Source organism: Fopius arisanus, unplaced genomic scaffold (assembly GCF_000806365.1).
Source record: "Fopius arisanus strain USDA-PBARC FA_bdor unplaced genomic scaffold, ASM80636v1 scaffold00005, whole genome shotgun sequence".
Taxonomy (NCBI): domain Eukaryota; kingdom Metazoa; phylum Arthropoda; class Insecta; order Hymenoptera; family Braconidae; genus Fopius; species Fopius arisanus.
The window spans coordinates 526,444-543,769 of NW_011887744.1; the positions used below are offsets into that span (position 1 = coordinate 526,444).

The following is a 17,326-nucleotide window of genomic DNA, read 5'->3' on the forward strand; positions in this document are numbered from 1 at the left end:
TATAAAACCGTCACAACTCTGTGCTGATTTGATCATTTGACGAATTCATTGTTATTGTTTAACGGACTGTTCAGTGACGAGAGGACAAGTTGGTGAACTAGGAGGGGAATTGGGGGTGGAAAATAAAGAGTGGGAGAGATGGATATGTCGGATGACTGCTGGGACCACGTGGGCCTTCTTCAGGATGTATCCGGTGAGCAGCAGCAAACAGCTAATCCGGATTTTCTTTGTCTACAGCAGCCACAGCAGGTGAGTCACCAATGATTTAATTCAACTGTTTTCAATTTTTGTCAGTCCAACTTGGAGATTGATTATTCGCAAATGGCAAGTGGAGGAGCTTTGGGGATTAATTGAGGTAGCGGGTGAGGGACCGGTCAATTTCACGCGTCAGACACGGTACCAATTACTGTTTGGAGGGGCCGCGACGGTGATCTGGGTGATGTACTTGCACTGGGGGATACCCAATGCAAATATTTGAGGGGGCGGTTGAATTATCGATCGAGTTTGATACCGAGAACACTCCTGAGATTGGCTGATGAGGCGCCACCCAAGAGTATATCATTTGCGGCTAGACAGCCACCATAAAAAATGAATATTAAAAATAATACATAATAAAAGAGATCTAGGATAGGGCCGGAGGGATAGCAGGTGTCCAATCCCATCTATTATCCCCTAAAATACGTGTATTTTTCAAATGGACTACGTTTGTTTGTTTATCGGGGCGAAATGATCCTAATCATCTCTCACCGCTGAAATCCAACTCCGTGAAGGCAGATAGTTGTCATTAGAGCGTACGTTTGGTGATTTTTATTTTTATTTGGTGGATGAAAAAGTGGGCGAAAAATGATGGAGCGTGATGGGGCACGGGGCCTCGTTTCGTTTCAATTTTGCGGGGATACGTGTAACAAGCCCAACAAACTCAAGAAAATAAAGCATGAGGTGGACAGGGTGTTGGGTAGAAAAAGGGTGAAACATCACTAGGGTTATACTGAAATGGGGCGTTGGGTTTACGGTGCCCTGTAATCATTTACCCTGGAAATTATAGGCATTTAGGTGGGCATGAATGAGCGGATAGGAAAGTTTAAGAAGATATCGGTGGCATCGACGCGCGTTAGGGGCGCGTGCAGGTCTTCAGGCCACTCACAAGTTGTACACCTGCTTCGGGATCCGAGTCCCCAGGCCTTCGTGTTCGGTGGGACATCAGCGATAATCAGTGATATATTTCTTTATGTATGGTAATTCACTCGGTTTAGGAGCTCATTGCGGAATTTTAATTGCTTGTCGGGATGGGGAAGGGAGGGGGGTTCTCTGGTAAATAATTTATGAATTATTTGGGTTGAGAGCATTGAAGTTACTCACGTATGAGTTTCCCACGGGGCGGGCCGACGTGTGGGAATATAACGATTATTACTCAGGCCTATAGGTAAAGTCCAATACCGATCGAGTCATTTTTATTATTCTTCGGGCGTTGGGTGGGTGACGCCAGTCGTCTTGCCAGGAATACACCAATTGGAAAATTTTATTTCAAACATTCGGCATTCACTGTACCGCTGGCATATCATATTTTTCTGGATCGCCATTTTTTTCCGGGGGGTTACTCATCCCCGAGGGGGGGAACAATTAATTGGGTTTTTATCGAAAATTGGAAATTTTATTTAATTTTCGGATAATTCAGGTCTTATAATCAATTTTTTTCTGGATTTTTTTGAGAAATCAGTCGCTGATTATTTCTTGGAAATTGTTGAGATGTGACAGTTCCACTGAAATTCTACAAGGAAATCAGTGAAAATCGCCAATTATAGAATCATCAGGGAAATCCAGTAAAAATAATCTCGTCTTCATTATCAATTCCGTGTAATTTTCATAATTTAATATTCAAATATTTTTCTTGCAATTTCAATTAATCGGGAATTTCGGTGTTCTAATAATTCCACGCGCCTTTTCCCGATAAAACCCCCAAATCTCCCAGATCTCTCAAAAATCCCCTATAACTGAACCCAAACTTCTCCCATTACATCATCAAACCGAATGAAGAACTCCAATTGCAACAGCGAATAACAAATCGAATATATATTCGTGAGAATATCTCCTGACGCGGATTGGCGCTACAGTTTTCTCAATTAATTAAACGATAATCCCCGCTTAAATCAACCTGCAAAGTTAAAAAAAAAATAATGCATTCGCGGTTTTCCCCGAAGTGCATTGGCATCAGAATGTCTCCTGGAAAAGACAGGGGAATTAATTCCATCGAAACATAACAAACTCAGCATCCAATAACTCACTGTTTATCGCTGAAGGAAAAAAAAAGGGAATATCCTGAAAATATTCTGAACATAGTCACGGATTATCTAGTCGATACTAGGAAATCAGATCGTACATCTAGAATCGCACATGGGCCCGATCGAGCGCTACAATCCGTTGTATGTGCTATATGTGGTTGTACATAAATATATAGTAGACGGTGGGAAATCCTGCAAGCCGCCACTAATGGATATTACGTACGCCGGGGACTCTCGGGTTGGTGTATATATTGGTGTATATATTGGTGTATATAGGTGGTATGAGGTAGTGGTGAGGAGATGGGAGTAGAGAGTTAATTCAGAGTGCGAGGTGAGGGTCTGGGTGACGGTGTAGACGTTATCGTCTGAATCGGACGCCTTTTCTCACGGATAGAAGGTTCTGTACGTGCCAAAAGGTATTCTCCATGTCGTTGTCAACGTCTCGTATACCACCAATACCAATGTGTCTTGCGGTCACATCTTCCTCTGATCAACGAAAAGCCGGCTGGACATCCATTTTGGCAACAGACGACGTACCGAATTCAACTTCACACATATTCCAACGAGGTCCTGGTGACACTTGGCACTTGGTGAAAATATTGTTTCCGGATTATCGGAAATATCTGATATCCGGTCTGCACGAATTTCGCAGGATTTTTGTCGTTTCCAATTTTTTTCATGTCTCAAATGATATGGGAAAGAGCCCCTTCCCTCCCCCGAAGGTACCACATTAGCCCCTGGGGTTGGGGCAATTATTTCTTTTTTTTTCGTATTATTTCGGGTGCTGAGGAATTTATTGAAGACTAAATTCATCTGAACAATCACGAAAAATCCGTTAGGACCGCAGAAACAAGAGAAAATAAAATAAATTCCCTTCGAAAATCCAATAAAAGCTGTGCTGTCAACAGGAATTAAATTCCTGGGCATAATCACTTTCGAAAAACCGTAATACAGGGTACCATAAACATTGGAAAAATACAGGGTGTAGGTTTCAAGTTATTTACGACTACTGTTGAAAAAGAAACGAAACCCGGCACTTAAGTGCCGCCAAAAACTTGTCCCCACACGAATATCGAGGTGGTGGATTCTCCCAGGAAAACTTATTATTTACAGCCCCCGGTTCATCTTCTCCTTGCCTGTCACCGGAAATGTCAGTTTGAGGGATTAACCCAGAGAAAGAAAAAAAAAAGACACACATGAAAAATAAAATAACGATCCGAGAGCCTGTAATAATTGTTATTACGTAATTATGAGGGTCCTCAGGTGAGACTATATTCACTTATCGAGAATCGATCGGTGCGACAAAGTGTACATACCCGTTGGTAATTACAGTCCCTCCCCGATGGTGTCAAAACCCCTCCCCCTTTCTTCCATAAATTCATCATTACCGTAATCTTCATTATTCCGAAATAAAAATTCCACCTTTCAAAAACTAAAATCCGCCACATAAAATTCGGCTAATTAATATCCGCTAATTAATAACGATCAACGTGATGTTGTTATCACAGACAATGGTGGACAGCTATTGTCAGACATTTCCACCGATAAAAGAAATCTTTATTGATAAACAAAAAAATTATCGGTAATTTATCGAGACTGAAAGGGCCGAAGAAATTTATTATCATTGGATAATTGAGAAGTTACACCTGTGTACCTTGAGTTTTGAGTGCCATAAGGTTTCCAGTTTCTATCGGTAATACCTTTAGAGAATCTATACTGTAGATAAACCATCCACTTCCGGGGCCTTCTATCCCGTTATCTCCATTGGGCCATTTCTCTCTGACGACCAGAAAGCACTCTCACCTGAGAGCACATTATAACCAAAACCCAGTTAATTATCCGGGGGCTATATCTATGACGATCCGTATAACCCTAACCCCTGGGTGCCAGTTAAAAGTATGGTGTATCGTGTGCCCTCAACTTCCTTCGGCATTCACAGCTGCCTTTTTAATTCCGTCATCCGATGCATCGTCGCCCTATCTATTCCCTTTTCATATATAATAACTTTAATGAGCGGAATTTTAGACATTATCGCAGCTAAAACGTTCCTAATCGCTGTTCATCTATGTCATGAGAATAATGTTATCTTTTTTTTAAAGCACAAAGGGTTTATTTCATTACGGGGAAATAACAATTTGATATGGAACCCGTGGTTCTAGGCAATTCATTAAACCGAAAAACGCAGTCTACCGTTGAATTTTATGTTAACTATTTTAATACCATGACTCTACATTTTTTACAAGTAATGGTATAAAAAATTTAAAAAGATACATTAATGATAAATTGATGAGACAATGAATTCATAGTATGTACTGCAGAGTTGTAAAAAATTTTCCGTGTTTAATCTGAATATATTCAAGTGAAGTCAAAAGCAAGCAAATAAAGGTGAACATAAAAAAGGAATAATTTGACACGTATTTTTTTTTTAAAGTCACAATCTCTAACGAAGTGTCCAAGGAGCGCCATTAATCACGGCAATTACTAGAGTCAAGCGGTAAAGTACGAGGGAGATAAGAGAAATTTGGTTAAATTTTAAGCTGACGCGGTGGTCGCAAATAAGGAGCACCGGCTCGCTGATTAATTCATTCATGGTTGGTATATGGACAAGAGGCGAAGGTGGTACACAATCCAGCAACAGCTCTTCTCGAAGGAGTCGGTCCATTAGCCTATTAGAGGCTCGCAGGTGTCTGAGGGTTGCACTTATGGCCTGGCTACGCGTATAAACCGTATAACCAATATATGTAGACATGTATATACGATGCAAGTCAGGGTGCATATTCATGCGGGACCGAGAAAGCCAAGAGCGTTAACGACCGAGGCGTGTAACGCTAAATTTCGTGGCGTGTCTCTGTCCAGTTATCCACGCATAATCTGTCGTCGAGGCGCGACCGTAAGGAACCCACCTCCTAACCCCCTTACCCCCTTACCTCCCATCACCCTATGGTACATAGTACCATTGCAAACTAAGAAATACGATTTAACACCTACTTCGCTGCATACAATTTAAACAACCCCACACTTTTATTTCACTATTTTTCAACAATTCAAATGTCAGAAAATGTTAAAGTCATTAGCGAAATTCAAACAATCGTTGTGATTCTCGAGATGATCTTCCTTGTTTCGCGAATAGGGAGGAAATGGAGTAGATATTGATAGGATTTTAATTGTTGATCGATTGGGAATATTTACGGAATTGTTAGTTTGGAAAAACCTGTAATGTCCTGAATTTTGTTGACAATTGAGGAGATTATTGGTGTGAGTTAAATTGTTGAACTCGATTTTAAGGCGTCATTCAATTTATTTCAATTGATTTTCGATACAAAATGAATAATGAAAAAAATTAATGAGAATGATCAGTAATACTTACGGGAAATTTTTAAGTTATTTTTATTGGATTTCTCTCACCGTGCGAAAAGAATTCACAAGTCAGTGAATTACAACTTTTTTCATTGTTAAATATATTGTTGAGGATATTGTTATTTGAAGACGTGATTAAATTGTCTGGATTTCTCCCACCAATAACGTACACCCGGCAATCTGGAACGATTCACACGACTTCATTTTCTCACGACACGGTACTCAAAACACTTGTCACGCACTTGTCAGCCGATGGTTTTCCCTCCCCCTCCCTCCCCCCCATTCCATTTGCGAAGGTCCACTATAAAATGGAGGGGCCCACCTATCCATACATCTCTGGCGAAACGCATCGGTTGTTGCACGTGTACATCCCGCATCTCTCGCCACGTGTGCAGTCATTTTTGTCGTTACTTCCTTGACCCAGAGCCCACCCCCTCCAACCACCCCAAAAATAAACTTGCACATGAGGGGAGAATAGTATATAGAAAAACATAAGCATTAACACGAGTTGAGTACAAGTGGCTATAATACAAAAGAATTTCTTCCTCAACGGACCCTTGCGGCCAGTAAAATTGCCGACGGGGATGAGAGACGCTTCATTACCTCGGGTCTAGCCCCTTGGTAGTCTCCTCGAATTATGACGCAACAGTTTGCACCCCTCCCCACCTTGAACACTTTAAATATCATGCATATAACCGGTTTATTGTTGCTGTTAACTTTTCCTCAGCTCCTAAAACTTTTTACAAGCGAAAATTTTTATCAGGGAAAAAAAAAAGGGGAAAATTATCCGCCACCCCTCGGGCCCACCCCTACAATGTTCAAGAGATTACAATCCGGAATGAAGGAAGAAAGAAAACTGTTCAATGAGGAGAGAAATAGCGGAGAAAATGATCTCGGGGTTGATTCTCCAGCCGTTTGTCATCCCCGTCTTTGCTTTCTCGCTTATTCAGCAATGATTCAATTCGGATGTGGCCGACGGTCTAGGGGAGGGTGTGGGAGTTGCCGATGTTGAAAGTTACACCTAATACACCCGGGGAAGAAATCACACCGAGGGTTCCGGGGATTTTACTCACTATTTCAGTGTGTGGAGGAAACAGATTGCTCGGCATTCATCTACCCCTTACTACGACCACTTTTTTTTCAACTCTGTTTTACTCTCTGGAGTCATTCAGGAGATCAACTGAGTGAGAAAGAGCTATTTCGGGGTGGAAGTGCTGGGGTGATTTAATGGGGTAACAAGTCGTCCTTTTAATTCACTTCTTTTTTCTATTCACTCTGGCTTTTAACTTTTGTTTGCCAGCGGTGGATTTCTGTCATCAATTCTCTACTTCTTCCAGACTTCAAAATACCATTCAATTTTTTCTCACAACACAAATTTCCCCACCAAATTCCCAACAGTTCCTAGCAGCCGTAGAAATTTTCCCGGAAATAAAATTGAAGTGAAATTCTGGTGGAATAGCACGACAATATTTCAGTCGGCGAACACAAGTCCGACGAGAATTTCTCTCAGTACAAGAAGAAGAAAGATGAATGCCGTCAATGCAGTTAATCCCGTAAAAACATGATTATTTAAAAAAAGGGGAAAAATAACGACAGGTAATATTGACGGATAAAACAAATGAGTTTGTGAAGATAAAAAAAAATAAGCGGTGAATAGTTGACTTCCATAAACCGAGACAAACACGATGGGAAGAGCATAAAATGACAAGGTCCTGAGTGCATAGTCACCAGTTTACTGATGTATACATAAAACATTGATGTTTGGATATGTAACACACATGAAAGTCGGTAGTCCAACAACGTTAGAGCCATCGGGTCCCACCTTCAGTCAGTGGCATATTAATACCTGGTACCGTGTAGCCAGGAGCGGCCAGCTGCCGGCTCGTTTGCAGCACGCGAACCTCAAGCTCTCACCTGTAACGTATCCTTCTCCTTCCTCAAGTGCTCCTGCTACTACCGACTTTTGCATGCCCCATCCTCATATTTATATATTTTATCTGTCCATACTATACTCCTTACTTTACTCCACTCCATACCGATTTCACCGCTTCCCGTCCAACCAAAAAAATATCCCGAGCCCAAAATCTCATCCTGGCGACCAGTAGATCGAGAATCGATCAGGACTCGTCGATACTCAACTCGATTCCCTTCGAGTCATTTTCCTCGGACTAAACACTGAGGAGTTTTATTTTATTCTCCCTTATTGAGGAGTCAGTTCATTTCTTGAATGTTGTATTCGATATTGAATTTTCAGGTTGAGCCTAAAAAATCAATTATTCATTAACAATTAATTATCGTTTCACACAGAAAATTTAATTTCCCCGAATTTCCAAAATTAATGAGATATCCAGTGCCCATTTTTCATTGAAATTAAATTCAACCTCAATATTTAAAAATTCAGACGAACGTAAAATGGGAATGTCAAGAAATTTTTAATAGTGTGGGTTGATTCAGAATATCTTAGAATACATCAGACTAATTCCTCCAATCCCGGAATATTTTCCCCGTACGAAGGACTCTGACCCACGAAATATCTAATCCGCGATATTCGCGGGCGATAATGGTGAATCCCCAGGAAATATCTGGGACAATAACTAAATCCCTGCCTGAACCCGCGCTCATGTATTCTCGTATCGAATTTCAAACGGCTTCTTCCTCCTAATCACTCTTCGCCAGTGGATATACTTACGCCACCAGCCATGTTACTCGGCAATTTAATAAACTTCTACAAGAAGCAGAAGGGAAGTCGGTAAAAGGCCGCACTCAAAAGAAAACGATCAGGTAATTGGTGGGGGATCGATATTAAACCGGGATCGATTCTCACGCTCGGACGCTGGCCCGCGCCACGCTCGATTTTTATTATATATATCATCAATACATGTTATATTGGTTACTTATTGGTGTATAAGTTTCAACTGAAGTATTTCAGTGCTGTCCACGGTGGGAGGGGGGGATAAAATGGAATCCGTGCATCCCTCGTCCTGTTTGTGTGCACGGGGATCGGGATTTTTGATCAATCCCTGACTGATATCGATGTTACCCCGTGTACTCGTCGATGAGGGCTCTCTCATACGTTAACTGGTTGGGGTACATCTGTACTTTCGTTCTCCTCCAGTCGATAATAAATTATCGCTTATGCGAAACGCTAGCGTGGAATATTTGTTAACTGGACGGAGGTAGGCGGATTACTTATGTCGGCTCGTTATGAATAGCCGATGTTTAATGTCTTTGGGGATACGCAAATCGATATAAAATCAATTCGATTTATCTCACCAAAAAAAAAAAATCACCCACACACCAAAAATTCAGGGAACATTCCATAATTTTTAAATTAAAAATGATATTTTTCATATGAAAATTTAATTTTATTTCTCGATCTATTATGTCGAATATATTTTCACATATTTTATTTATCGAGTACATTTTTTGCGTGTATCTTCGAGTGATGATTGTTAATTAAAAAAAGATCCAGGAGGATGTGGAAGAGTGGAAAAAAATAGTGGTTATTCCTCGTTCCACTGCGTACCTCGATTTGAAAAACATGTGCACCTGAGTGCCGACGGTTTTATGCGGAATCATCCTAAACCAAACGTGTACGACAGCACAACTCTATTCTCGTCTTGAGCATACGATTTCCTCGAGGGCAACAGCGCGTCTCGATCATTCAAACAAACTAACACTCAGTATTAATGGTACTTTCGTGTTAAAGAAGTCGATTAGCTCGCAACAGACAGTCACTTTGCCATCCATAATCCAAACTCTGAAAGCACTGACTTCCGTTTCTTGCTCGACCTCAGGTTATTATTCCGCGGAAAAAGGTGAAACCTGCATCCTCCCCCACAACCGCCTCCAGCTATTTCCCTTTGTTAACGGACGTCCATTAATTTAATCATCGGAAATTCCCCGCGTTTATCCTGACCGGGCAATAATTTTTTCAATCCACCCGAGAGGTCTCCCGATTTTTTCCACTTCAACCATCGATGACTATAGTATCTCAAGACATTGATAGAGTAAATAATGGCTGGTTGATGGCATATCGATTGAATAAATAATTATACGGTGCGTCAAGGCGTCGAAGGGGTGGCATACGTACGTTTAATACTTTCCCACGCGTGCCTCACGCCATACCACCGCAGGATTCTCTATTCCCTGGAATCCTTGGCCTTCCAAAACCAACAGCCATCCAAAGGATCACGAATGAAAAATAAATTTATCAAAGTTTTCTCTCCATAAATAATCTCTTATGAATTCTCTCTATTCATCTCTCCGCAGAACAATTTTATTCAATTTCTCTGGGTCATAGATATCTTCATGTGGTTTCCTCCTACCTCTTCACCGCGAAAATGAAATACCGTCACCTCTTGGGTTATGTCTCCCCACGTGGCACTATATCTGCAAAAACGTGGAGTACGAGACGTATCACGTGTGTCTCACTCTGGCCATCAGGGGTAAAATGGAAATGCGCGAGGTAAACAGCGGGAGTCAGGGGAACCCCATCGCGTCGGACTACGCCTTGAGGAGAGTAGCCCCAACCCCTGGTCAATTCCACTCGCCATCGCTCTCCTTCGACCATAAAAGACTGACACACATGTACTACCCCGGGTAAAAAAAATTGTAATCGGAATATTTTTTCCAAATTTTCAAAAAATTTATAGAATTTTTTTTTATGAAACAAAAAAAAATTGGAAGAAAAAATAATTTTATTTTTGGAAGGGGTTTTGAAGAATTTTTCAAAAATTTGAATTGGAAAAGGTTTTTATAATTTAGATGGTGTATTTTTTGAGAATATTGAAAAATTGAAAAAGTAAGAGAACAACAGTATAAATTAAAAAAAAAATTATATTCGCAAAAATTTCTAGAGAATTTTTAAAAAACATTTCTCATTATTTAAAAAATTTCTCAAAAATACAATTATTTTATTTTCCGATTTTTTTTTGTTTCAAAAGAAAAATTTAGTGAAAGATTTCCCAGAAATTTTTCGAAAATTCGGAAAAAATATTCCGATTACAATTTTTTTTAATGCGGGTAAATAATAAAGAGCTATAACTCGCAGATTTTCCAACGCGAAATAAACAAAAAAATTGGCTGGCAGGATTGAAGTCGATGTGACAATTTACCAGAATCAATCTTCAAATTTCCTCATCAACTCCATGTTTCCAAAACTCCTAATACATACGTATACATAAATATTGAATATCCGGATTCCAACTCACCCATTCATAAAACCGTTGAAAATTCCTGCGATCTCGATCCACTCGTCTATTCCTGCCTCTCTTCAGTACAAATTCCCTTCCCAATCTCCGTCGCGGACTGCCCGATACTCCGGAAAGAATGAATGAAAAAGAAAGATAGACACTGAAATAAAAACGAGAATAAATAAGAGAAAGAAAACAACGAGGGAGTCCAGCATCACCAACGCAGTTTATTTCGGTCGGGTTAATTAGTGTTGCCTCGCGAGGTTTACGGTTGACATTTCGTTGGTCGTTGGGTTTCTGCGAGGAGACGGCAATAGAAAGAGATAGCGCAGAGATTCGAGAGAATCAAGCAAGGAGTGAGCGAGAGGTGAAAAATGAAAAAAAAAAAAAAAGATGGAGACATAGACGGGGTGAATGTGGGGTGGCGGCTTTTTTATGGCGACATACTGGTCGGCCATAGCCGCTAGTGTGTATTAGGTTCAACAGAGTGTGGGTACATTTGGACAGGTAAAAGGTTAAGGGTGGGGGTGATGAGGGGGATGAGGGGATGTAGGGGGGTTGAACAGTGTGCACCAATAAAATTCAGTCATGGGCCTGGAGGCGCCAGTCTGGATACTCCACCCTTATGAGCCATCTCTCTTTTTTTTTTTCTCTCATCTCAATTTTTCACCCAACGTACACAAAAAACATTTTCGCCCACTCGTCAGCATTTACTCCTCACCAGTTTTCACTCTTATTAGCAGGCACATAACTTTGGAGACTTTTGTTCTACCTCTTGACTTGGGTGTGAACACGGTTCTGTTTTACTGCTGAGATTAGAAGCGGCTTTATATAAACGACCATATACCACCAACGGACATCCACCATTCAAGTATTTAGGATCCTGCCGATCATAAAATCCTCTTCATCGGCGGAATAGCAACGAAACTCGAGAATAAAAGGGATTTATCCTTCCATGCTCTCTCTTGGTCCTCATCGAAAATAAAAAAAAAAAGAATGTCTTTCAACCATTGAAATGATCAGCTCGTTAGGAATAGAAGGCACTATCTTTTTTGACGACTCGTGTAGATAACGAAAGGTCCTTTTTCCCCCTCTTCATCACCTGGTCCCCTTCTTTGGCACTGGAATTCTCTTACTTGACCACAGGTAAGGGGTCCAGCCTCTGGACTTCTGAATGAACCGAAACACCGGATGCGACCATTTAACTTTCCCAACCGCACCACAAATAAACTGTCGACGTACGGCTTAGATAAACCCACAGAGAAGCATCGAGGGGGTTTATACGTTTGTTCTTATTATCAGCACTGACTTATCCCCCCCCTAGATAGCTTGTAAACATTTAACCTTTCAATCTGAATACATACCCGGATTTTAAAGACCATGAGTTCGAGATAAATCACCAGGGATTTATGTACTCTAGCTCAAGGGTTTCGAGCAATTGTCGTTGTCACATTGTTATTAATTTTTCTCCGAGGATAAAACGGAGAATAAATGGCCTTGACAACGCGCAAGACACGCAAAGAGATCTGTTCTTTATTTTTCATCATGAAAAGTCATTTGCCTCGCGACTTTTGTTCACCGGAATTTTTATCAAAGAATTTTTAAAATCTCAATTTTTCTTCCTCTTCGGACAATTGCTGATGAGAATAATGAGGGGCTTCATCGGGCTTTCGTGTCGATCGTGGAAATACCAAAATTCCTAGGCGGTTTGTCAAAGCTACCGCTTCCATCTTTTTTCTCTCTTTTAGAGGGTGACACATGCGCGCAGTTAGGTTATTACCAGTGCATATACTGTAACCCCTCGGTTACTTTCTATGTTTCGTGTATATCCAGTATGTCGCACGATAATGTCTGGTCGGTGCGACGGTAACGAGACCGAAACGCTCGACGGCTATTTCGCTTGTGGCGATTAATCATAGAGAGTGCAATATAACGGAGCTACGGCATTTTGTCGTAGCAATAACGCCGCGGTCACGCTATCACCGTCTCTCTCAAACTGTAGTTTCTGGATGTCCAGTTTGGATTATTCATGCCCATATAGATTATGCCCGGTTACCGAGCTATACGTACTCATGGGACATTTTGAGTTTAGTCTGATGAGTCATAACCCCTACTAACTATTCTATGAAATAAACTATTATTTCGCCATTTCGAAGGTCTGGATTAAGACGTCTTACGGAAGTCATTTAAGACGTTTTAAAGTCTCCATCTGAGACTCAATCTTGAGTCTCAGATTTTTTAAGTATAGTGGATTTACCTGTGAGGATTTATTTTTATTATAACGATTTTATTTTGGGAGAGATGAATTTAGTTGGAAATTAAGGAACAAATTAAAGAACAAATCGGTGATAAGGCTGTGGACTTCATGTTTTCGTTTGTTCAAGATTATTGTTATCGGATGAGGAATGAGGAGGAAGAATCGTTCGGTTGATAGGCTGAATAATTTTTTTATTAGTCAGGTGGGACTTGACCATTCAGTCTTCGTCGGCTCGTGGGATTCAAGTCGAGAGATAGAGCGATGTTAAATAACATTAGAAGAATGTTGGGTTGTTAGAATCAGAAATACAGATGTTTGTGAAATTATTCACGTAAATTTATTCAACCGTTTGTAGTTATCCCAAAAATTCCGACTCGTCGGGCAGTCATGGCCATTTATCAAATTCTTTTTGTGTGACATTTTGCGGATATCCTTGCGATGGAAATGGCTGAAAAGCTTTTTATCACCGTCAAATTTCACATTTTGGTGCGTACATTTTTCTGAGTTCTTCCGCGATTGTTCTCCGGTTTTTTAGAATTTTCAAAATTTTTTTCCATTCCTTTCAGCGTAAAGACGTGGAAGGGGCGAATGGTAAAGTATTGGGATTAAGATAACTCGTGACTCGGTGCAGGTTGAAAATGTAGTATACTATTTTAACAAACAAGAATATTATGTCGTCGGATGTTTGGGGGCGTGATCGACAGGTTCACCGGGTTTACGCAGAGGATGGTAAATCACCCCTGGACTGGGACCCAGGTAAAGAACATTATCCCCAAGAGGGATTCCTTATCTCTGGCCCTCTTACATCCCTACCTTTTTCTCGGTCTGTCTCAGCTAATCCTATTAGTCTCGCGCGGATTTTTTTTTTTTACTGTTGCGTCGACTGTCGCCTCCTGAAATTCTTACGAATCATTTGTTTCAAGGATATTCCAATTCTCCTCTACCCCGAGGATTTTTTAAACACGGGGATGAAATCTTCTCCCCAAACGAACTCATCCCCCACTCAGCCACCCAAATACCCCTAACCCTAAACTCAGAAGTAATGGACTAATAGTCCGTGAAATTATTCCAAATACTCCTGAACCCACACCAACCCTTAATCCTTCCGGGCTCAAATGACAATTATCTCGCCGAAACTGTCGTTGGTACAGAGAGAGAGGGGAACGGTAATTAAATCGAGAGTAAACAGAGTTCCACGGAGAAAATTGATGTTCTATTACTCCAAAACATAAGTCATCCAGTTAAACCACAGGCCGCGAAACATTCGCGGACAATAAATCCCAAAAAATCAGCATAACCGAGAAGAAAAAAAAAACTTTACAATTTGTCAGAGCCATCAATTAAATCCACCTTATCTCGAAACAACATCCTCTCAGTATCCCAATCTGTACAATCTTATTCCACATAAAACAACCGGTGAAAAAATAGACAGAATATCTTGAGGGGAAAAAAGAAGGAAACCCAAATAAAAGAGTCAATGTCCCAACAATGTTGGTGTAAAATATAACGATAAAACGTGAAAGAGGTGGTGGGTGGAAGTGGGGTGGTGGAAGGACTGGTGGGGTGGACAGAGAGGGGAAAGAAAACGCCAGATTTATTTAAGTCCCGTGCCAACGGAGTTGACAAGAGTCGAGTCGCGTAAACACACTCGTTCCTCGTTGTTCTCAGTTGGCCGTACCACGGTACAACCCCGGGGGGTTGAGGGTGTTACAGGGGTGTGAGTGAGATGGCATTAAAGAATGGAGAAAGTAAAAAAAAAAGGAGAGGTGACTCGTTTCACGGTGTTTTCCACTCCTGAATGGGTGGTAGGCGTGGCCGAATGGGTGGTCGTGGCCGCTCCTCAATTCCACGCCCACCAACGAGGTATCGAGCCAATGGCCAAATGGAAAATCACCCGGTGGGCGGATTGAGTGCGACAGAGAATAATCTACCATTGGTCAGGGTGATTGGGTTACCGCCCATGTCGAGGAGTGGGGGGTGTTGGTTCGATGGTTTCTCACCAGATGGGGATTCGACCTGAGAGCAACCGATCGGAGTGGAAGCCCATGAAGTGGTGTGAGTGGAGTCGAGTCAGTCGTAGACTGGAGAGCCCTGTGAAAGCAGGGGACGGACCCTGTTCTGTTTTTTTTTTAAAAATCCGTATGAAAATCTCTATAACGCTAATCCCCGTGAACCATCTTTATGTCACTAGCTTAAATTCGATCCGCGTGTGTCGTATGCAAGTGCCTGTTATACAATCGGTGGTAGCAGATTAATAATGAGTGTATCATCGAGCTAACGAGGACTCAATTGAATAACAACTACGCTGGAATTACCCGGTTATTATCAGATGTAATAGACGAACGTTTGTGCGATTATACGGCGTGAGGTAATTGTGCTGATCGAATAGCGAATTATCTTTAGGTAAAGAGTGATTATCAGCATGAAGTCAAGGGGGAAATGCGATGGGAGGACATGATGACAGTAGATCGATGACTATATCATTTTATTGGAATTGAAATTAGGGCGCAGGGCTCTCAGGGACTGGTGTTAGTGTACTGTGAGTGCTGGTGAGATTGTGCTTTATTTTTTATTTCATTAAATTCGAGACGAGGTACATAATGTCTGCTTACGCCCAATTCGGATACTCGTATCCGTCGGCCTCACAGGTAAGACCCTTTCTACCATTATATCAACCCTTTGATTTAACAATTCTAGATGTTGCGCAAATCAATAATGGAGTTGTCACGATTCTGAGATGCATTGGGTCTCATTCCAACCTGACACAATCGAAATTGAAATTAAATTACAGTATTGAATTACCAGAAATTGAATAAAAATTGAATAAACATTAAATAAAAATTGAATACTCTCGATTTAAAATTGTGTCAGCGAGTCAGATGTGTACAATAAAAGCCGGTGAATAGTAATTCTTGAAGAGGGGTCACAAGGCTACCTGTCTCAAAATTTCCGAGTGAAAAGATGGACGTGTGTGTATCACCTGCCCCCCAGCTCTCAAATCTCACCGACGGCCGTCGCTTCTGAACTCCTCACGTTCCATGTGAAACATCACCAATGCTCATGCATTAGAATGTCCACCAGTCTTCTCTATAAATATATTTCAAACAGAATAAATTATCTCTCTCTCTCTCACATCGCTCCTCCCCCCGTTCCACAAAGCAATCGACAATAGGATTTATGAACGCACTCCCGTGAATTGTAATGAGAAAAAATATACAAAGTAAATAGGGTTATCGATAGTAACAATCAAATTAATACAATGTACGTATGCATTGGTGCGGAGATATTGCCCAATCAATTCTCATTACGCGACGCACGGCTTTCTTCCTCTCAATTAAAAATATACCGTCGATCTTTTTTTCTTCTTCTTCTTTCTTCTTCTTCAAGAATTGGGGGAATTAAAAAAAAAATACATATATATGTAGACTGGCGAATGGGGCGTTGATTGTGTTTTCCATGCGCGCGCGCGTAGAATACCAAAATGTCTGATACGTTTGCCGGTGAGAACGATTAATCGGCGTCCTGGTGATCTTTGCCTGCGACCCAGCGGGATATTCTCACGGCTGAGACACCAGCCAGAATACCTCGTAACTTCATTTGGAAAGGCGTGTGGATCTTTCGGAATCCTTGATACGCTCGAGCTCTCTCGCACCACATCGCAAATTCCCTCTAAAAAATGAATGGTAATAAAATAATTACGCCGAATAAATTTCCCGTGAATAATTCGACACCCTATTTTTCCTCCTCACAATCATCAACCTGTACCTGTTTACTTCATTACATTATGTGCCTAATCCTTCTCGAGGATCCGGTGAAACTTTCACCGGTGGATGTTTGCTCTTATACTTGGTAAAAGCTTTTACACCAAGTTTATATGCACGGGGATGCCCTCTCCGGTCCTCTTCCGGTTTGCCAAAAGTTATCGGTACAAGAGTTCAACTCCACTTTAGGGTGAGGCAGTTTGGGCTTCAGACTAAAGTAAATTCCACCACTCTAAAGAGAGATTGAGGACATGCGCATTGGTGTATACCGCAATTGATGCTGCGAAGTAAAAAAGGAGGAGAGTAGGGATTAAAGTAAAGAGTGAATAGAATAGGTACTGCAGGTGCGTAATCTGTGGTAAATTGAAAGCCCTGCCAACTTGGGCGACGGAGAAACAGCGATGCAATCCGTATAACATGTGTGTACCGATGTAACACAGTATGCGAGACACAAATTGCATTATTGGTTCGGCAAGT

At 41.2% G+C, this 17,326-nt stretch overlaps 1 protein-coding gene across 2 annotated transcripts in view; it reads left to right on the top strand.

Moving 5' to 3' along the window:
- The window catches only part of LOC105273315 (homeobox protein araucan), a 36,760-nt gene continuing 19,434 nt past the window's right edge, over window positions 1-17,326 (top strand). Inside the window, exon 1 of one of the 2 annotated variants that reach the window (XM_011315678.1) lies at window positions 1-249. In XM_011315678.1, coding sequence (XP_011313980.1) covers window positions 139-249 — 111 coding nt within the window. In that variant the 5' untranslated portion in view covers window positions 1-138. Of the gene's footprint in view, window positions 250-15,175; window positions 15,737-17,326 lie in introns of those variants that run through there. The other variant, XM_011315680.1, reaches the window with a different exon arrangement.